Source organism: Hakea prostrata, chromosome 8 (assembly GCF_041222555.1).
Source record: "Hakea prostrata isolate BN-2017 chromosome 8, UWA_Hpros_2, whole genome shotgun sequence".
NCBI lineage: Eukaryota > Viridiplantae > Streptophyta > Magnoliopsida > Proteales > Proteaceae > Hakea > Hakea prostrata.
In genome coordinates, this window is record NC_142607.1 from 38,358,562 (window position 1) to 38,380,339 (window position 21,778).

Below are 21,778 nucleotides of genomic sequence, written 5' to 3' on the forward strand. Positions count from 1 at the left end.
ACAACCGTTCTTACTCAATGTGACTCGACAAGAGGGACATGTAAGTCTATTATTGCACATGCACCATATACAGACACTGCGGGAGACCATGCCACTGAGGTTGGGACCCACATATAGATATATACACAGATACATCATGATCCGAGGTGTGGGACCCATGCCAATACATGGGTGTGGAACCCACACCATGTCCGATAGCTCATATCAGTCATATGGGATTCTCTACACATTCACTGTACAAAATGCAGGAGACCGTGACGCGAGGGGTGGGACCCACACATGTGCTATTTTGACACTTTTCAACCATACAATAAGGTGTGCTCCTAGTGGGTTCAATAGAGTCCGGATCATCTCCCCGACAACTTTACAACCACACAACACAGTGGGGCCCGCAGTTAAAAAAATTTGAAAAAAAAATGTTGTTAAAACATAGTGGGCTCCACTGTGTTGTGTGGTTGTAAAGCCATCGGGGAGCATAGAGTGCTCCCCGGAAAAGCAAATGGTCATCTGATTGAGACTCATGCAATAATTGATCTCAATGAGTTGGGATTCTCTATCTGGGTTCACATCCTCTACAATTCCCACTCCCTGTAATTCCCTGTAATTTCTATCCAGGATTGCGACACGTGGCAACTAATTATTCAATGGTCAAGATTAGAACCCAATTAAGAATTGAATCTAATAAATCCCTAATTTCTTCCCCAATTTTATCTCTTTTCTTTTCTTGGGATTTAATTTTAGGTATTTATTAGATTCATTCTTAATTGGGTTCTAATTCTGACCATTGGATAATTAACTGCCACGTGTTGCAATCCTAGATAGGAATTACAGGAAATTGCAGGGGGTGGGAATTGTTGAGGATGTGAACCCATTCTTCTACCCTCATTATGCCCACTCACACCCCTCAACCACATATTTAAGATACCTTGTCAAATGCTCAAAAATGACTCTCCTAATTGTGCGATGGAGAGGCGCTAAATCCTAAATGAGCATAATCCTCTGTACCTATGAGTAAAGATCCGTCTCAAGTCTCTTTATAGAACCTTCTCCTTAGCAATCTAGTAACACTTTTTGTCAATGCAGAAGCAGGTAATGGAGATCTTTGAAAAAGGAGAATTAGTGTTGATGGCAGCGAGAAAAGGGGAGCTTAGGGAACTAGAATTGCTACTGAATGCAGGGACCATTACAAACTACCAAGACCAATATGGCCTCACTGCTCTGCATGTTGCTGCCATCAAAGGACACAAGGAAGCTGTTAGAATGCTACTCGACCATGGCATGATGAAGATGGACTTGGAATGCCAGGACTTAGAAGGCCACACCCCTTGCATTTGGCAGTAGAGGGTGGCAGCAGAGAGACAGTTGCAGTTCTGATCAACAAGGGAGCCAGCCTCAATACCAAGACTCATACAGGTTTGACTCCTCTGGACATAGCTCAAGCCATGAGACATGATGCCATTTCGACACTACTCATCAACAGAGGAGCCTCCCCTTCGTTAAAATCACCACAACCTTCACCTTCATCATCCTCATCACTGCTGTGAGGGACTTTCCGTTATGTAGATACTGAACCAGAGAACATCTCAAATGAATGCAAACCGATGCAGTTAATAACTGGGAAACCTTCCTGCTAAGAAATTCGAGACAACAAAGATTTACATTTTTCTTTTCAGCATCCGAGAAAATACTTTACAGGCATCAAGATGATTTCCAAGGGTCATTGCCTCGTAAATCTGCAGAACTTGGAAATAGCCGAGAGCAAGATAAAGCTCATTAACATAACAAAACTCCACTAGGAGAGACCAACCGAATGAAAATTGCTTTTGCTTTTGCAAACACAAGGCATACAAATAGAATAGAAGCATGCATCCAACTCTGAACTCACCTATGCAAAGATGCAAATCACAAGAGTAAAAATGAACTAAGAAATATGGAACTTGAGCTGTAGTACATGTAAAACGATACACAACAAAGACTGAAAGATGCCACAATATAGTGCAAACATTTTCAACAAAAATTAAAGCAATACAGTGCAAATAAAGTTGCTCTCAATTATGTGAAATTGTGTACTGTTATAAATATTCAATACTCTGCATCAACCTAATCAGGTTCAGAGGCGACTGAGAATAATAAAACCACTCTCTCAACCAAAACCCAATGCCATTTCCGAGCAGCTGCCTAACGGAAATAGACCGAGACCTGAGGAATGTCAATGTCATTGTCCTCTTCATCTTCGCATGCAATTACAACATCTATATGGTTCCTGTATGGAGGCACCTCCACATGTGCTACTTCCCTGGCAAGATCCACCACTCTCTTGTCCATTCGATCTCGATGCCTTGGAAACATACTGTTGTACAACAGGCTGCTTCCACAAGAGATGCTGTAAGCATTCAGCCCTTTATCTTGCAGCCACTGCAATAGATCCCTGAGGGTGGGATTATTCCTTAGGATCCAGCGGTCCCACACAGTCCAGCTCATGTCCCGGTGTTTTATAACCTTAGGTGGGACTGGCTCTGCCATTGAGAAGAGTGGAAGTGCTAAATTAGCAAAGGTGTTGCGGTAGTCTTCCAGCTTGTGTCCTCCATCCAAAACCTTGTACAGTTCCAGGCAGACAAGACCAGTTGCCAATGCTGTGGCAGTTGCAATGGCTGGGATGATCCTCCCAGCAATGAATTTGGCCTTGAGCTTGTCAACTTCTGGAATACTGTAGTTTCTTGCCCTCATATTTGCAAGGCCAGCTATGAAGTCCATGTGGAAATTGGTGTCATCATCCTGCACAATTGAGAGCAGCATTATGGGAGGTTGAAAAATCAAGCCAGCTCATCTTGCGTGCACTATATATCACAGGGAATAACAAAAATAGACACCTTGCTATTGAACAAACAACCTTTACAGTCCACAATTGAGAAAGATTAGTGCAGATTCACCCTGAAATCGGGTCCTGCACTAGTGCAAAAGTCTAGGGTTGGGGTATAAATGTACTGGGCATTGAACAGGTCTGTCTTATGGGCCTCAAAATCCATTTATGTTATACAGTTATAGTTGGATTAACAATTGGGGTAGTCTTTGTTAAAACTTAAATTAGCATGTGACTAGTACATGAATATTTCTTGGAATCTAATTAGGACTTCAATTTGAGCCTATTCTAGTTTCCTAGTGCATTTAAGTTGCCTGATAGGTAGTTAGATCGGGCCTCCCCATTTTAGGGTCAAAATTCATTCGCTTAATTTTTCTTAAAATTTAAGTTAGCATGTGACTAGTACATGAATACTTCTTCGAATGCAATTAGGACTTAAATTTGAGTCTATTCTAGTTTCCTAGTTCATTTAAGTTTGCCTGATAGGTTAAGGGTTAGACCTGGGCTTCCCCTTTTTAGGGTCAAATTTCATTCGCTTCATTTTTCTTAAAATTTAAGTTGGCATGTGACTAGTACATGAATACTTCTTTGAATGCAATTAGGACTTAAATTTGAGTCTATTCTAGTTTCCTAGTTCATTTAAGTTGCCTAAAGGTTAAGGGTTAGATCTGGCCTCCCCTTTCTAGGGTCAAAATTCATTTGCTAAATTTTTCTAAAAATTTAAGTTAGCATGTCACTAGTACATGAATACTTCTTCAAATGCAATTAGGACTTAAATTTGAGTCTACTCTAGTTTCCTAGTTCATTTAAGTTTGCTTGATAGGTTAAGGGTTAGATCTGGCCTTCCCCTTTTTAGGGTCAATTTCATTTGCTTAATTTTTCTTAAAATTTAAGTTAGCATGTGACTAGTACATGAATACTTCTTTGAATGCAATTAGGACTTCAATTTGAGTCTATTCAAGTTTCCTAGTTCATTTAACTTGCCTAATAGGTCAAGGGTTAGATTGGCCTTCCCTTTTCAGTAATAAGAACATACTTTTAACTTTTTAAATAAGGTTGCAATAGGGTGGGGTCTATTATTGAACATGTATTTGATTAATGAAAATGCTTGTCCAAGAGGTTGCTGCCTTCTTCACCTTTGTGTGAGAGTTCTGGTTCAGTGAGTAACATCCAAACTATGGTGGGATTGATTGGACAAACTGACTCCTTTGAAGGTGTGAAGCCCAAGAGGTTTTAATCAAAGCTTCCCCTAAAACTATGTCGAAGATTTCTTTCCATCAACAAGGTTTAGTTCTATTAACAAACTACTACCATTAAAGGACTGCAACTACATTGGGTATAAAATAAGAATTCAGCAATTCATATCGTAAATCCTTAAACAACCAAAACCAAGTTTTCCCTTAGACATACGTTTGTTTTCTAAAGCCCTAAATTGCAAAACCCACCCACAGCCTAGATCTACCGTTGGAACCCTTCCTAATTCAATCTCAACCTCCCATATCACCCAGACCCAAGCTCCATATATCACCCCCTAATTCCTCAAAACCCCAACTTCCCATTTGACATGTATTCATTTTTGAAAGCCCTAAATCACAAAACCCATCCACAGACTAGATCTAACATTAGAACCCTTCCTAATTCAATCTACAACCTACATAAATCACTCCCTACTTTTGATCCAACTTGCTACCCATCCGACAATTCATAAACCTTGAAGTCAATTTTCACCTTTTAAAAATCAGAAATAAATACTGCTAACATTTGCTAGTATTTCAAATTCAGCATTACATTTCCATCCACAAGATTCCCGACCATAACTGTTAGATTCTCCCTCACTTACTGATTGTAACCATACTATCAAAACCTTAACTTCAGTGGACCCCTCCTAGTTTTAGCTGGTTCATACATGATCCTGGTTAACTGGCCTGCCCCTAGTTGGTTTCCTTCAATCTAGGACTACATCATACACAGGCCACAGAGAAAGTTGACTGACATCTATCTTTTGCTAAACTACAGGCAGATGGAACACAAGAACACACAAGCAGAAAGATTATAAAAAAAGGGAGGGAGGGGGGAAGGGGGGGGGGGAGAGAGAGAGAGGAACCTTTTCAAATTGTATTGGGTTCATCCTGAAACCTGGGGGAAGTTTCTTCCGACATTCTTCCAGCCTCATGATCAGATCATTGATGACTGCCCCATCATCAACAGAGGCAGTAGATAGGCTTGTGGCTTTCTCATCAGTGACAATCTTCACCCCTTTCCTGGGCTGGAAATCAGGAACAATCACCTTATTAACAGCATCAGCCAACTTCTTAGGATTCTTAGCCCAGTCAGGAACTGGGATGCCAAATGTCTCTGCACGCAATATCGATCCTGCCATAATGAACTGAAGGTGACCAGGATCGTCAGCAGAGAACTGCAATGGTCGGGGGAAACGCTTGGGAGCTGACCAAAATGGGGCCCCATTACTGGTTGATGCATCCTCAGGGAAAGTATAAGTCAACTGCTTCACACGGTTGGTGTAGTAGTCCTCAAACCTGGTTATACAGAAAACGCTAATCAGTAACTCAGATACCATATCTCCGAAAGATCATACTAAATAAGAAAACAAAAGTGGAAAATAATCAATATGCAATATACTTTAGACGAGCCCAAGTGATGCAGTCTTGGAATGTTTCACATTTCTCACTGTCAAGGCACTCAATAACGCGCTCCAGATTGTCCCTGGCCTGAGCATCACCAGCATTCTTCGTAGCTGCAGCATATTCACTAGGATTGGACAGGTATGTGTTTGCCTCTGCTGGTGTCTTCTCCAGCAACCCCTCAAACTCAGACCGGGCCCATGTCAGGCAGTGATCAATGTTGTGAGGGAATGAATGAACTGTACACATGGGTGCTTGCTTTTCAGGTGGGTCCCTCGACGCACCATAGTTTTCAGTGAGATGAGGAATTACCATCTGTGTGTTGCATTTGGCACCAAGTGTTCCAGATTCAAGAAGCGGCTTCTGAAAATATAAGCACCTCTGATCAATGTAAAGCCTAGCATTAACATTATCCAATGCGTTAATCACAACATTCAGATTCTCCCAGAATGCATCATTAAACACACTTTCAGTCTCAGGGTTTGCACGGTTCTGCAGGGCCTCAACATGAAAACGAGGGTTTATTGAAGCAGCAGCAGATGCAGCAACCGTAGATTTGGCTTGTCCAATGTTCCAATCCCGGAAGAGAAACTGTCTGCTAAGGTTGCTCTTCTCTATAACATCATCATCAGTAACGGTCAACTTCCCATTCTCACTGCAACAAACTCCCATGAGAGCTAGATTCTTCAAGAATTCACACCCTAGTGCACCAGATCCCACAATGAAAACTTTTGCTTCCTCAAGTTTCTTCTGCAACTTGGATCCAAACACTGAAATTTGGGCATCGTAGCGGCTATTCAATGGTTTCCTATCATCAGGGCCTAACGGTTCAGTTGGTAGAGATTCAACAGAGTCAAAGTAGAAGAACTGTCGAAAAAAACCAACAAATATTAGATACACAGAAAATAGTGAAGCGCTAACTGGAAATCCTAAGAAATATTCTTGCCATTAAAAACCTATCCAAGATTTGATTACAGAGTTACAACTCAACCAGCAAGGTCTCCAGCTACAGAGGTGATGCCATATGAATCATCTTACCTGAAAAAGTGGATGAAACTTTCCAGAACATGCTTTCACAACCTCTTGGCCAACAATACCACCAAACATTGCAGCCATGGGATTAAGAACAGCCCTTGCACCAAATGCAAAAAGACGCAGAAGATTCTGGTCGACCTCCTCCACCTTCCCATCTCCTGAACCTAGATTAATGCTAACGGCCAAAGATATCAGCTTCTGAGCATCCTCTTCTGAACCAGCAACAGGAAAGCGTCCTACCTCACATATAAACTTATCTAGTGCTTGGAATGCCAAGTGTAGAAGAGGAGGACGATCAAACTTAGAGAAGTCACTCAGAAGGAAATCACCTGGATCCTTGAGTGCCTCTCTCAATGTCTTAAAGTGCAACACCTTTGGCTGCTTCACCTGTGTAACAATTCCACCTTTGGCATACGCACCATAATTTGTCGTGTCGTCTTCAAGGGTGAAAGAGTAAGGCCTTGCATTCTTAACCTTTCTTGGCTTCCCATCATTCAGTTCAGTCATGCCCTCGACTTCAGAGAAGACAACAAGATCCCCATCCTGAAACTCAAGCCTTTCATCATCAACACAAGCAACAAGGGCAGGGTTGTCATTGCTGATGGAAGCAATTATACCCGTGTGTGGCTCCTCACCATCTACATCGACAACAGTAAATTCAGGTCCAAAATCACAGAACACACTACCAAAAAGACCTCGTGTGTCAGCCTTGATGAAGGAAATTGGAGGTTGGTGATTATGGCAGTACTCATCAAATACAATTGCTTTATCTAAGCAAATATCAGTAAATACTACAGCCTGCAAAGAAAGAAAACCAGCAGATATTACTGGGCCAATATAAATCCAAGAAAGAAGGGGGAGGGTAGCATAAACGCATGCACAAATGCAAACCCACTTTTAATACAAAGATTTTAATATAGCAGATAGTATAAATCATATAAATTAAATGGGAAGATAACTTGATGGACAGATTGATAATATATATTTTGTCAACATTTTCCCCTCTTCAAAATGGAAAACAACATCCCCTTTCTTTGAAGACGGCTTTTAGCAATGACAGCATTTGACCCACCTGAAAGCAGTTCCAAATGGCAGACCCAAAAGCCCAAAAGTTAAAGAACAAAGAAGGATATTATCAGTATAAACAAAATATAATATGAATGATGGAAGCGAGAGTCCTCATGTTTTTCTAACGCCAGTGTTATGATTCACTTCATTTTCTGATTTCAGTATCATAACCTACAACGAAATGATACGAGTTGTACGGAAAATAGCAGATTATAATAGTTGTATAGACATCCCCTAGGCAAGAGGGGGGCGACAAATGCAGGTTGAATCCTCAAGCACAGGAGGTTCAAGTATATTACACACAAAGAATCCTACGAAACCCCACACTGGATTTGACTCACCAAGGCTAACAATCAATATGTTACTTGATCAGTCGATAACTCAGAATGGAGCCAGCACAAGCTAAGAAGTTTATCAAAATATGATGTGTATCTTCCCAATCAATGGGATTGAATATTATACACACAACCACACATACTCTCTCCCTCTCTTACTGACTTGAAGTCCTCTTTAAATTAGTAGAGAACTTGGGAATCATGGAAATAAGGACTAAAGGACTGAAAGGCGAGAGGTACCCGACTTAAAGTTGGCAGGATTTACATAACTGCCACTGCTTAACCAATATTACTAATGGACTGCAAAACCAGGTATAGAAGACTCTAAATACTAGCGCCCAGGGGCTTCATGTGATGAAGCCTCAAATGAATGAGGGCTAGTTCTTCCAAGATCTTTAAGAGAACAAACTCGCATGGGGTGGAAAGGTTTAGTTTTTCAAGGGAAAAAAAGGTTGAGTTACAGCTTTGTGGTTAAAAATCATATACACATAAATAATATCTGGTATATCAGCGATATAAAGCCCATTACATGGGAGATGTGGGTTACTGAGGTCTATAGGTGCCAAAATGGGTTGAAACTTTGAAGGAATGTAGGTAATATAGGGATATAATTCCCAAATTTGGTTGGGGTTTAGATGGTTAAATTAGAAGATATGATGATGCACCATCAGACCGGTTCAATCGCTTCCCACCAACCCCAAAAGAACAGGTTCTATGCAGTTTGGCCCCACCAGAGTTAGACTTAATTTAGTATTCTATTTCAGCTTTAATTTGAGTCTTTTGCTTATTTTATTTTCCTACCTAAGAGTGAGTGAGACACTGGTCAGGATTTTGATTTTCAATCAAGATTTGCATTTTATTTCCTTTAAATAGATTGTATAAGGATACAATTTTCAGGTTGAATAGATTGAGGTTTGTTATTGAGAGATGCCCTTTCCCATGTTCTACTTCCCTTCCCCTCCATCCCCTCCCTATTCCTCTAATTCTCCCTCCATTACAGCCCTATATTAGGCCCGCATCTTCTAGTATCAGAGCCGAAGAACCCATCCCATCATCTTCTTCCTCCTTCTCTATTCCCTCTCCTCCACTGTTTTAGCTGTGTGAAACAGCAGTTCCCAAAAAAAAAAAAAAAAAAAAAGGGAAAAAAAGAAAGAAATAGTTCCAGCATCACCCCAATCCCACCCCTTTTGATTCCGTTAACAAAACCCAGGCCCCTTTTCTTTCCTCTACAACTCACAACCTGTGTTTCGGCAGCAACCAGAATAAAAGAAAAGAGAAAGAACAAGAGGAGTAATTCAGAAAGAAAAACAAATGCAGAAGCAGAATAGAAGAAGACACAGAAAAAAAAGGGGAAGAACAGAGAAACAAGAGCACATAAGCAGGATATATAATAGAGAGAAGAGATTGAAGCAGAGAATAAGAAGCAAAGAAAACCAAAACTCGTTTAGGGGCACGCTAGGAAATGGCAAAGCCTTTTTTGAGGCTTCCACCCAGAGAACTGAACTAGACTGGTTCCCTATAGGTCCATTCAATCTGAATGTCAGAGACATGAAACAAAAAGAACAGAAGAGGTGGCAAGAACTGAAGAGAATGAAGAAAAGAAAACAGACTGGGCAGAGAGACAAGCATACGTACACATCCCTTTCATCCCTCCAACGCAAGCAACAGCTCCAACTCAGTTTCTGGCATTCTCCCTTGTTTCCATAGGAGGAAAAAACCCAGTCGAAGTGTCAAAACCTCAACCTACAGTTTCCTTTTTCTTTTCTTACCCTAATTATTTTTCATCTTACCCAAATTACACCGCCCCCAGTCTTTGTTTTACTTCCTCTATTCTTGGCTTTCCCATATTCCCAACTTTACCCCTATATATTTGTTTTCTTTGTTTCTTGGTTTTGAGTCCTCAATTACAATCACGTAAATAGATGGACTTCTTTACAGTTTTGCCATTACCAGTAGACTTTCAATTATTTACTATTCTGCCACTACTTAAAACACTCCCACTTACAATTTCTGCCACCAACCTATAAAATTTCCTTCTTTTTACCATCTTGCCATTATCTTGCACCTCCACTTGTTTATCTTCACCATGGTTTCCAACAATGATGTCCTCCAACAATTTAACTCTTATAAGACTCATACAGATGCTAAAACTAATAATCTTACTGTCACTGTCAATTCCATAAGAGGATGATGGAATCCATACAAGCATCTCTAAGACCAATTAACAGCTTCAGATAAAGGAAAGCGCCCCCAGCACTTGGGAGTTCTTCCAAGTTCCAACCCTGACCCTCCTCATGGAAAACCACTAAGTACACCAACGCTTGCACTAGCAACCCCCCCCCCCTTTTTTCCTTTTCTTATGGAGTTGGCCATTTTGATGATTATGGGGCTAACAGAGCAGCAAGGTTGGATGTTTCAGAATTTGGTGGGGAAAATAATCCAGGAAAGTACCTTTATTTGGTTCATAGTTTGGTGACCTTTTTCATAAATAGTATGGGTTAACTGAGCGTAGAAAAATATTATTTGCTAAGGAGAAGACTACAGCTCAAGTATGGTGGATCAAGCAACAACAACAAAATCAAACACAAGGCATTGGGATTACAACTAAATAGGCTGAAATGTGCCTACTGATTTAAAGCCACGCACACACCTCAGGTTTGCAAAGTTGAAAAAGGAGAACCTAACTGTTGAAGAGGACGTTGATAGCTTCTAGTATTATGTTACTCAAATCTGATTTTGATTGGGATGAAAAAGTCCTGATAGTACAGTTTCATAACGAATCCATCCTCAAATTAGTGCTGTACTTGTTTCCAGTAGACTACCTACAATGGAGGACGCTGTGCAGGATGCATATAAAGTAGAAGAGAGTCTGAGACAACCATAAACTCGGGAGGACCATTTCAGATACCTCCCCTAGGAGTAACTGTTACAACTTACAATCAGCCACAACATGCTTTGCAAGAGAGGCTCTTCAACAAACCCTAGGTGTCTGGCTCAATGTCACCCTCACAGCCTAATTGGTCATATTTGACAAAGCAGCGCGGTTTCCAAAACCTTATACCATTCAGTGCTTCATGTGTAAAGGGTATGGGGCGGTGGCTGAAAGTGATTCAGAGCCATATGATTATTAATGATGAGAGTGATGATGAACAGTGATACAGCTCTGGTATTGCCCCTCTTAACCAAAAGTCTTAGGAGTGTTAGTTTCATTTGAATTGCATTATAAAGTCCTAGTTTGATTGTTAGAGTCCTATTGTGAGTTCCTTCTTGAAGGCTATAAATAATCCTCTCTACACTGTAACAAAGCAGATTATGATTATTGAATAAAGATTGAGATTGAAAGAGCAAGAGTTTAGGAGTGATGGTTCCTTTGGAGGAAACTTGTGGCTGCTATTGAGTGAGAAGTTCAGCAGAATTTTGACACTCAAGCTTCCATCCTTCTTTCCAAGTAAGTACAAAGCCTCCCAGTCCAACCTTACCCCTTCCATCTGCAGCCTTCCTTCCCCATCCCCAGCCCTACTTCTGCCATTACAGCCCCTTCCCCCATTGAGAATCACTCCCCCCCTTCCCCTACCCTGCAGCAATCCTATACCACACCCAACACTACTTCCCTCACTCCATCCCCTCCCAACCTAGGTTATCAATCTCAGCCCCTCTTCTTTCTTTTCTTCTTCTCCTTCCTCCTCCAACCATGTGCCACTTTTGCATTTTCCAGAAATTACAAATCAGAATTTTAAACACCAGAAAACCTAAACTAAACCCTAGACTTCCCCTACCCCAGACCTAACCCTCTTAGGACATTAGAATCCCCTTCCCTAACCTTACCTTCGATGCTAGGATTCAACCCATTCCCTTCCCCTAAACCCTAGAATTTCCTGCAAATCATCTTCTTCATTAGGAAAATCCTAAACCCTAGAATTCTTCAAAACATAAAAATCTTCAACCCATTAACAGAATGCCAAAACCTTTTAGAGTTTGCATCCACACCACTCCCTGAATACTCAACCTAACCCTAAGCTCCATCTTAAACCCTAGGAACCCTAAATCCCATCAAACCCAATTCTGAAATAAAAAATACAGCAAGGTTTCAGTCATGGTTCAGCAAACCCTAGAGTCTAAACCCTAACTGTACCTAACCCTTGAACACCATAACCAACCCCCTCCTTTCAACCATAGGGTGCTCTAAGCCCTAGAAGACTGCTGGTTTTCAGGAAGAGGATCCTGAAGTGAGCCCAGATCTAGGGCATTATTCCAATCAGCTAAACCCTAGATCCTGGTTCACATCAGACAGATATCAAAATGAAGTGAGTCATCAGCTTGCATGTACACTCTTCTTGGCCCCTGAATGCGATTTTCTTCTCTCTTTGCTGCTGCAACTCTGATTTGTCCCCGATTAACTTTCTCGTAACCAACGTTTCTACCATCTCATAAAACATAAACCAGAGCTAGGAAGAGAGCTCATTTCCTTACATGATCCAAACGATGTGACACTTTAAGATTTATATTTCGATAATTACATAGCAAACCAAGTGGACTCCAAAGTGATGGTAAACTATAAGTAAAGATAAAAAATAAGGTTAGTAGGTTTTCCCAATAATCTCTTGAGATAGAAGAAAACCTTTGATAGGTAAAACATACATCCAAGGTCTAGGGAGGAGAAAAGGAAAGGTGAGAACTTGTGGAGGTCCAACCATACCACTGGAACGTGGCATGCATAGGTAGGTTTCAAAATTTTGAAGGGAAAGGAACTGGAAGGCAAAAGTTGATTGCATGGAATTCTACGGATAAGAGAAAGAGAATGGGATAGAAGGGAGGACGCACTTGATAGGAATTGATGCAGTATCACTTGAACTGGTAGGATGAGCAATATAAGGGTTTAGAAACCCAAACCCAAATGGGAACCAGTCCACCCCAGGATTTTGGTCCAACAATGGTAGTGAGAAGTCGGTCTAATTATTTATTAGTTACTTATTTGAAGCCATATATTTATTTAAAGTTGCACATAAATTAGAAAGCTATTTTAGTTTCAATTTTAGGTCTGACTAGGAGGTTTTGGTTTTCATTTTTGTTCTTCCCACTTTATGCACCTACACTATAACTAGAGCTGCAACAGGAAGGGGCTGGGGTATCCCAATCCCAGCCCTACATGTTCTTAGCTAAGACCATTTCCGTCCTAACCCTGATTCAGGGGTAGGATTCTTGTCCATGGTCTTGAGGTTTGATAGGCCAAGACAAGCCAAGCCCATTCCTGCCCTAACTACCTTGATTGGGCCTGGTCTAGACGGGTTGGTCTTGGCCTTGTCCCTGACTCGCCCTGACCCTATCCCTGTCTTTGATCGGCCTAGACCCTATCCCTATCTCTAATCGGCCGTGACCCTGTCCTTGATCAAATTTGAATCATATATAATGATCTATATAATACAATAAAATGCATAATCTAAGATATTGTTAATTTTGAATTTGACCTATTGTTTAATTTGAACCATCTAAATACATAAAAATATTGATATAATATAAGCGTATTATATAAGTGACGACAAACGCCATTTGATGTTATTGTTTAGAATTTATAGTTTTTCATTACTCTATTTCTAATATATGCCTAATCAATGTACAAGACTATTTATAAAAAATAAAAATAAAAACCACCTTTTTCTAAGGGGTGCAAAAGGGAATTTTCTAACACATAAACAAGGTATGGCAATTTGTGATTTATCTTCTAATATTGGTCACAACCCTAATAACCCCTACCAACAAAATATTTTTTTAATAATGGCATGAAGCATCTATTATACCCTTCTAACTTAAAAAAAAATTGTTTCTACCTAAAAGAAAGTAGAAATATAAATAGCATTCACCCTAAAACATGGGTTAGTATGATTTTATTATTCCAAATCCAATTTTCTCTAATAATACCAATAATTTTGGCCAATTCAAAATTGAAAAATAAGATTCTTATTTAAAAAAAGAAAAATTGGATTACATTCCAGCAAAGATTGTCAATCTCGTTACAAGTTGATTTCTTATTCATTTGATTGATTCACTCATAAAATTAATATATGATAAATATTAGGTACTTCACATCACTAGCAGCCGAGGCATCATCTTTTATTAATAATTAATATGGTTAAAAATATGTTAATACATTATGTCATATAAAAATATTTTATCTATAGAACAAGTCATTCAAATTTCTCTTCAAAACCTTTTACTTTGAAAGTTTACTTAGATGACCCAAATTAGAATTGTTAATCTATAAAAATTACACTTATGTGCAAGCATGACTTGAATTGGTTTTCAGTTATTGTTTATAGTGTGAGGCTAGCAAACATATTTATACTCCTAATAAGTTTTGAGTTAAACTTGTTTTGTGATTTGATTATTAAAAACCACCTAGAATAGTTTATTTGGAATTTTGATCGTAGAATGCCCTAACTTAAAAGAGTAATGATTTATGACATTAAACTTATGGCCTTTAAAATATACCTCAAATTAGAAATTTGATTCTAAAACACCCTAATTAAATCATATTAGAACTCTGATTCTAAGTAAGTCAACAATTATTTACATATTTATTTTTAATAAAAATGTAGGATGTAACACACGACTAAACACTAAACCATTTATCTTTACTATATGATAGGAGCAAAAAAATAAAAGATATTTAAACGAGATGGACTCATTGGACCAAAATGATTCAAGGTCAAAATCAGGGCTTGGATAAAAGTCAATGTGAGCAGCAATATTAGGATTAGGTCCATGGTCATTGCTAAAATCAAGGTCGTGATCAGGGCCAAAATCAGGATCAGAATCAAAACCAAAAATCAGGGACAGGTCGGGCAGAACAAACAAGAATTCCAGGCCTGCCCTTGGCCTTGGTTCAGGGCCAGAATATTTTAGCCTTGCCCTATCCCGCCCTCAGGGCCAAAATCATGAGCCTAGGCCCTTCAAGACAAAATACGGTAGGTTAAGGCCATCAGGGCCAAACTTGCACCCCTAACTATAATCAACATAGGAATAAAGACTGAATAAAAAATATTATTTGGTAATCTAAATTCTAAACATTCATAGGGTACTTTGGCCACAATCACACCAAGCAAGTAAAAATAAAAACTCAATTTCTATTCATTCAAATATACTCCGAATAATGAAGTAACATATTTAGAAGAGGACTCCACAGTACAATCAAAATAATAAGAACCTACTTAATTTCAGAAGCAGCTTCAAGAAAATAAATTTAAGAAACCAATACCAACATAAACTCTACCCGAGCTTCCTACATTTGACCATCTTCAATTAAATAATTAATTGAGTGCAACTAACAATAATAGCCCCGAATAATTAACTACCTACACAACCCAGCTGGTGCAGAAACCCATGTTGGGCTGACTCTGCGTTGTTTAGGGTTGGTACATAAGTGTAGATATATCCTATCACAAACTAATCTACACATGTATCCAACTTTTTATGGCAGGGGAAATTTTCACAAGGAGACTATTGAGTTAAAAATGCTATGGTGTCACAAGGATTGTAGGGCAGTTAAACTCAGCACAGCAGAAATGACGATATTGAGATGGAGTGGTATAACTCAGAAAGATAAATCAAGGATCACACTATAGCTGGTTTGGAGTTGCTCCAATACATGATAGTTCGAAGAAAGTCGTTTGAGGTTGCACGACCATTTTCAATGGAGATCTTTAGATGCACTAGTCCGGAGTAGTAATTCAATCCAGATTGAATGAACCAAAACAGCAAGAACACACCTAAAATAACAAGCAGTGAGGAAATCCATGAATGGCTTAAGCCCTGTCTCTAGTATGACCTTGAATAGAGCTGATTAGAAGGCAACATACTCATTTAGTTGGGATAAGGCCGATTAGTTGCTGTAATAATGTCACAATACTTTGGAATAAAAACTGTGATGTGTTACACGGATTTGATTCTTTACAGAAGGATTTAAAAACATTCTTGACCATATCTTTATAGCTGATGTGTTTAGGGTGCCAAATCATCAGAGGTTGTATTGTAACTTCTGTGACAAACAGTTTAATACTTATAACTGATTTACCAAGAAGCAGATGAACCCTGTAACACAGGAAAAGCACAACTCCTCTAACACGTCAAAGATAAAAGTAGCCATCTGTTATGCTGCTAATGGTCAACAAGGGGCTAAAAAGTAAGAACTGATGCAAAAACTGATGACAAATGAATTAGTTCTAAAATGCTCAAATGAATCGGTACACTTTGAAGGTTTCTAAATTGGAAGTCTAGTAATTATACATCTATATGGGGGGGGGGGGGGGGGGGGGACACCATAAATGAAGTACATATCCATTATAGTGATTTCAGAAACATTGGGAACTACCAGTGAGGGTCATCTAAAAATAAATCTGCGTCAATATTTAAGACTAACAACAAAAAACAGATTCTAAGTTTCTAACTCTCACTTTTTGAATGCTTAAATTCACATAGGTGTAGGAATGTAGGAATGTAGTTAACAGATAACACATATACCACGTCATAACCAATTGTATTCCATTAAAGAGAAATGGAATACGTCTATTTGATGCATAACAAAACTAGTACCCAGTAAACAGCAACAGAATACCTTGATTTGATGCATTTAACAATAAGATAATACCCATAAATAAAGCAGATGATATGATAACCAAAGGCACCTGAAAATCAGAAAGCTTCTCTATAGTCAATTCAGTGGTCAAGGTGGAAATGAGCACAGCATTGTTTAATTCTTGAAGCTTCTGGACTGAAGCCAGTGCACGGTTCTTCCCCACATCATCCTCTGAAAAAATGAAGTTACTGGACAAGTCCCACAACTCCACCATTCCTTCATCATGCAGAGTCACGGATTTGACACCAGCAAGAATAAGATTTTTTGCTGCAAGAAGCAATGCGGACACATTAACCAAATTATGCAATAAAGAAAAAACAGTAGGGAAGATAAGAGGGTGGCATTAATAGTATCAAAATGCTATGGTAGGAAATGAGTTGCTCTCCAATCATGGATCTCAATCGCTATGGTAACGAATTCTTTAACATAATTGGATCATGATCACCAACATTACAGTCTCCGGAGTCGGCGAAGCACATGTAAATAAAGCAATCTTTAAATTTGTTCTAGATATTCTTGGATCGCAAAATTCAGAACAAAAATGAACTGAACAGGAGAAATCCAAAATCTAGTCCACCGAACAGGAAAAGACTTTGAGACTAGCTTGATGATGACTGAAAAAAATACGCAAAAGAAAGATTTTTAACGCACCAATTTCACAACCGAGGCCCTGCATCCCCGAGACAAGGATGTTGGAGCCAAAAAGCCGTCTCATCGTCTCTCGGCCGTACACAGCGAGCTGCCGGCTGTGAAGATCCTCGTCGATATACGGTGGATTTCCATCACCCAACCCCATGTTTGGCTGCCCAAAGTGGTTGTTGCCGCCGCTACTGTTGCCGCAGTTGTGCTCGCCGCAGCTGCTGCCGATGTCTATGTTTTGGTTCTCCTCCGTCTCTGATGTGGCTTTGACGGGATCAGACGAAGAGATCAATGAATCAATCCGCTGTTTCTTCAACAAAGCTTCGTCACCAACTACCTCTCCTCCAACAGCTCTCTTACTAGGAAGCATATAGTGCAATAAACTGCTCAAAACCCCGCCGCATCCGATTAAAATGATCAACAACAAGGAAACATTTAAGAAACTGAGATCGAAAGATGTAGTCCCAAAGATAAAACCGAGAACGATCGAAGTCAGAACCGAAAACCCAAATCCTATTCCGATCACTAATCTATGCCCCATCTTTAAAAAATGAAAAGAAAAGAATAAAAAAAAACAGACAGCGAAAGCAAAGAATTTTAATCGGTAGCGAAAGACAGAGATGAAAAGCAAATGAACGTACCGAATGAGACTTTGCAGCAGAAAAGAGGAATTGGATTCCGACTGTGAAGAAGAAGAAGGAAGACGAAGGAAGCTCAAAGTTAGCTTTATTTAATTTTGCCTGATTAAAAATCTAGAGAGGATTGGAATTGGAATTCTTCTTCTGTAATCTGTTCATGTATGCATGAAAAAGTTTTCTTTTTTATTCTGGAGGAATTTGTATTTCTAGGGTTTTGAACTCAAACCTGGGAGGTTACTGTGGAGTTGAAGTCGGCTCATCCCCCTCTACTTTGAATGAGAGAGGAGAGAGATGTTGTGCGTTGCGTGGGCCGAAATGGAAGCGAGAGAGTAAGGAAGGATTTTATGCCAAAATTGAGTTTCTAGATTTTCACAGTTTTTCCAAACTTATGAGTATTTCTTGCAGTCGAAGCTGGTCGGAAGCGTCGTGTTTGACTGGATCTCATCCAACGGTAATAGTTTTATTAGCGAATCTGATCTTCTACAACGTGTCCTTCCTTTTTATTTTGTGTTGTCTTTCCTGGTATGGTCTGATGGAATAAAATCTCTTTTTATGGATTTTTCTTAGTTAATTATTCAGTAAATGCCAACGCAGAGCTGTTATAGTGGTTGAAAGCAACACTTGTTGGTGAAGAGGTTGTATGTTCGACTCTACTGAGGCATATTGATATCCCCATCCCTCGACTTAATAAAGCTCCATTTGTACAAAAAAAAATTATTCAATAAATTATGAATGATTTTACAAAAAAGGACAGAAAAGTAATTTTGCATAAAAAGCTTCTTCTTAGGTGTCCCATGATTTAGAGGATCTAATGCCCTTTGTCATGTTGTAGGGAATCTTCCTTTTTATTGAGATCGATGAAGATCTGCTACAATTCCTTCCTCCCTTTGCTTTCTTTTACTTTTTTTCATTAGTCTCAAGCCACACACTGCAATTTTAGCTTTCGAGCTATCATGCGGCTACGTGCCATGGCTTAGCGTCTCATGTATTACCTATTGAAGAGTGGAAGTCAAAAAAACTAATTTGTTTGTCTATACTATGGTGTTTCACCTATGCATTGGCAAACTGGAGCAGTGGACTCGGCAACTGGTGCATGATGGGAGGTTTCGCAAAACCAATTTCACACTCGCCCGAGCCATGATGATGCATGCTAGTTACCATCCTCTCATGGATAATTTTCATTAAGAACTCCTTGGCAATTAGTTTGGGAGATGACTACTGTGGTGGATGGCTAAATGTGTTTGGTTTGGCTCTTGTATGCAATCACAAGATGCCTAGCCACTCGTGATTGACTTAGCCCACTTAGGTAGCATTGAAGATGTGATTTGTGTTCTTTGTCATCAATGACAAAATCACATAACTATCTATTCTTTCTTTGCTCCTATAGCTCGGCTATAAGGAGAGCAGTATTGCAATCGATGGGGGATACTTACACCTCGTAGCCTAAGTGGGATTAAGAGATAACCTAGCTGGTTAGCCATTTTAGAGGTGACTCCCTTCGATCACAGGTGCAAGATTTTTGGTTTCATGTGATAATTTATCAACTGGCAGGAGCACGATAGCTAGATTTTTATGATTGAATCATCCACTGAAGATGGTCTCCTCCTTCGAATCATGTCTAATATCCATTGTAGCTTTCAATCTTTGATGGTCTCCCGAATGTGGACTACACTTACTACCAAATGTGATGTAGCTAGGTATATTTGTAGAGTTTCATCCTTTTCGGGTCGAGAAAGTAGCGATGGCTACCCGAGTCTTCTTTTTAACTCATCGAATGCCTTCTGACATTCTTCCGTCCAACGGGCCTCTTTACTTCCCTTCAGGTCCTTCAATGCTTTGAAGAAAGGTAAACATTTTCCCCTAACTGTGAGATGAATCGGGTCAGAGCAGCAATACGCCTGGTTAAGCATTGTATATCTCGAACAATCTTTGGGGGATCCATGTCGATCAGTGCGTGTATCTTGGCGAGGTTTGCCTCGATTCCTCTTTGGGAAACCATAAACCCCAAGAACTTCCCTGATGATACCCCGAAGGCCCACTTTTCCGGATTCAGCCTCATCTGATATTTTCTTAAGACGGAAAATACTTCCCGAAGATCTTCAATGTGGCTTGTCCTTAAGGGGCTTTTTACCAGCATATCATCTACATATGCTTCCATGTTCTTCCCGATTAGATTGCTAAAAATCTTGTTTACAGCCCTTTGATATGTAGCTCCTGCATTCTTCAAGCCGAATGGCATAACCTTATAGAAATAGCTTTCCCGATCGGTCATAAATGCCGTGAATTTTTTGTCTTCTTTATTCATTAGGATCTGGTTATACCCGAATAAGCGTCCATGAAACTTAACATTTCATATCCGGCAGTAGCATCAATCAAGAGATCTATCCGTGGCAGAGGATAGCAGTCCTTCGAGCAAGCTTTGTTGAGGTCTAAGTAATCAATACACATTCTCCATTTTCCATTGGACTTTTTCACCATTACTACTTTGGCCAACCACGTTGGACACTCGATGGGCTCGATAAAGCCAGACTTTTCGAGTTTTTCGACCTCCCCTCTGATAGCTTCGTGCTTCTCAATCGAAAAGTTTCGTCTTCTTTGGATTACAGGCCTAAAGTCAGGATTGATCCATAGTCGGTGTTTAGCTACAGCTCAATCAATTCCTGGCATGTCATTGGCTGACCAAGCGAACACATCTATGTTTTCCCGAAGGAAGGTTGTTAATTCTTCTTTGAGAGGCTCAGGTTGTTCAGATCCAATGTAAGTAAATTTTATTTCATCTCCTGGCTGCAAACATATACGTTCCAATTCCTTCACGGGTTCGGGCCTTTGCATGGTGTATGCGTCCCGATCGTCCCTTACCTCAATAGGCAAGGCCGTGGCTTTTTTAGGTCCTTCCTTGTCTTTGAGGTATGCTACATAACACTACCGAGAGAGTTTCTGGTTTGAAACTACTTGCCCGATCTCAGTATCAGTGGGAAACTTTATCTTCATATGTTTTGGCAAAACCACAGCGGCCACCTTGTTAACGAGGGTCTCCCTAATATCATGTTGTAAGCAGGAAGATCCCGGACCACCAAAAAATTTGCTCGAATGGTCGATTCTTTTGGGAAATTTCCTACTGAAAGATCCAATTGGACCGATCCTTCAGCCACGACGGATGAACTAGCAAATCTGTATAGATGTGTTGAGGAGGGCTTCATCAGCCCTTCCTCGAGATTCAGCTTCTCAAAAGCTTCATGAGACAAGAGATCAGCCGAAGATCCAGTATCAACTAGGACCCTGTGCACCTCTCTTCGTCCGACTTCAACTTTGATGACAATCGCATCATCATAAGGCATGCAAACGCCTTGCTCATCCTCTTCACTAAAAGTGATAGCCACCTCTTCCATCTTCTTTCTTTTCTGAGCTTCTCCTGATCCACGAATTTCGATCTTGCTTTCAATTTTCGTAAGGATTCAAGTCCAGGTCCCCCAAATATTGTGAGAATTGGGGGCCTACTAGGTCCCGCCATTTCCTTCCCTTTTTTAGACTTTGGATCTTCAACTCGACATTCCCGGCTTGGCTAGCGTCCCCTTTTTTCATTGGTTGTTCTCTTTTCATCTTCCCGAACCTTCAGAAAATTTGTGAGATGTCCTTGATTGATTAGCCTTTCAATGTTTGCCTTTAGGTGTCTACATTCATTAGTGTAGTGTCCATAGTCCTTGTGGAAACGACAATATTTCTCCATGTTCTTTTCTCCCGTTTTTGTCACGATTTAGGAAGGCCATCTTAAAATGTCTTGATTCTTTATATGCATTAGTATTTCCGATCGAGGAGCATTTAATGGTGTGTACTCGTCTTGGTCTGGAGATCGCCTTCTCCATGTTAAACGTGGTTTTCTTGCCCGATTTGGATCAGGCCGCTTTTGCTTCTGACCTCTTTCAGAAATTTTT

At 39.9% G+C, this 21,778-nt stretch overlaps 2 protein-coding genes across 3 annotated transcripts; both read right to left on the bottom strand.

The window, feature by feature from the left end:
* Positions 1 to 1,962: 1,962 nt before the first annotated feature.
* LOC149007778 (ubiquitin-activating enzyme E1 1-like) lies at positions 1,963 to 18,276 on the bottom strand. Of its 2 annotated transcripts, XM_089164559.1 has the most exons (8): positions 18,073 to 18,276; positions 17,850 to 17,890; positions 17,221 to 17,591; positions 16,619 to 16,836; positions 6,541 to 7,335; positions 5,501 to 6,369; positions 4,965 to 5,397; positions 1,963 to 2,775 (listed from the first exon to the last, which is right to left on the bottom strand). In XM_089164559.1, exons 3-8 carry the CDS (start codon positions 17,576 to 17,578, stop codon positions 2,179 to 2,181), a joined length of 3,270 nt encoding a protein of 1,089 aa, XP_089020685.1. In that variant the 5' UTR covers positions 17,579 to 17,591; positions 17,850 to 17,890; positions 18,073 to 18,276; the 3' UTR covers positions 1,963 to 2,178. The 2 variants fall into 2 exon arrangements, with proteins under 2 accessions (XP_089020685.1, XP_089020684.1); XM_089164558.1 differs by lacking the exons at positions 17,850 to 17,890; positions 18,073 to 18,276 and having other exon boundaries at positions 17,221 to 17,843.
* Positions 18,277 to 20,833: 2,557 nt separating this feature from the next.
* Positions 20,834 to 21,235, bottom strand: LOC149007779 (uncharacterized). The gene has a single exon (XM_089167154.1). The coding sequence runs from the start codon at positions 21,233 to 21,235 to the stop codon at positions 20,834 to 20,836; it is 402 nt and encodes a 133-aa protein (XP_089023280.1).
* Between the last annotated feature and the right edge of the window lie 543 nt (positions 21,236 to 21,778).

Excerpts from the sequence above, each read along its gene's own strand:
- LOC149007779 (XM_089167154.1), bottom strand. The coding sequence starts at position 21,235 with ATGGAAGAGGTGGCTATCACTTTTAGTGAAGAGGATGAGCAAGGCGTT.
- LOC149007778 (XM_089164558.1), bottom strand. The coding sequence starts at position 17,749 with ATGGGGCATAGATTAGTGATCGGAATAGGATTTGGGTTTTCGGTTCTG. Across the intron at positions 6,370-6,540 it reads AGTTTCATCCACTTTTTCAG|TTCTTCTACTTTGACTCTGT; the intron begins GTAAGATGATTC and ends TTTTTTCGACAG. Across the intron at positions 5,398-5,500 it reads ATCACTTGGGCTCGTCTAAA|GTTTGAGGACTACTACACCA; the intron begins GTATATTGCATA and ends CTGTATAACCAG.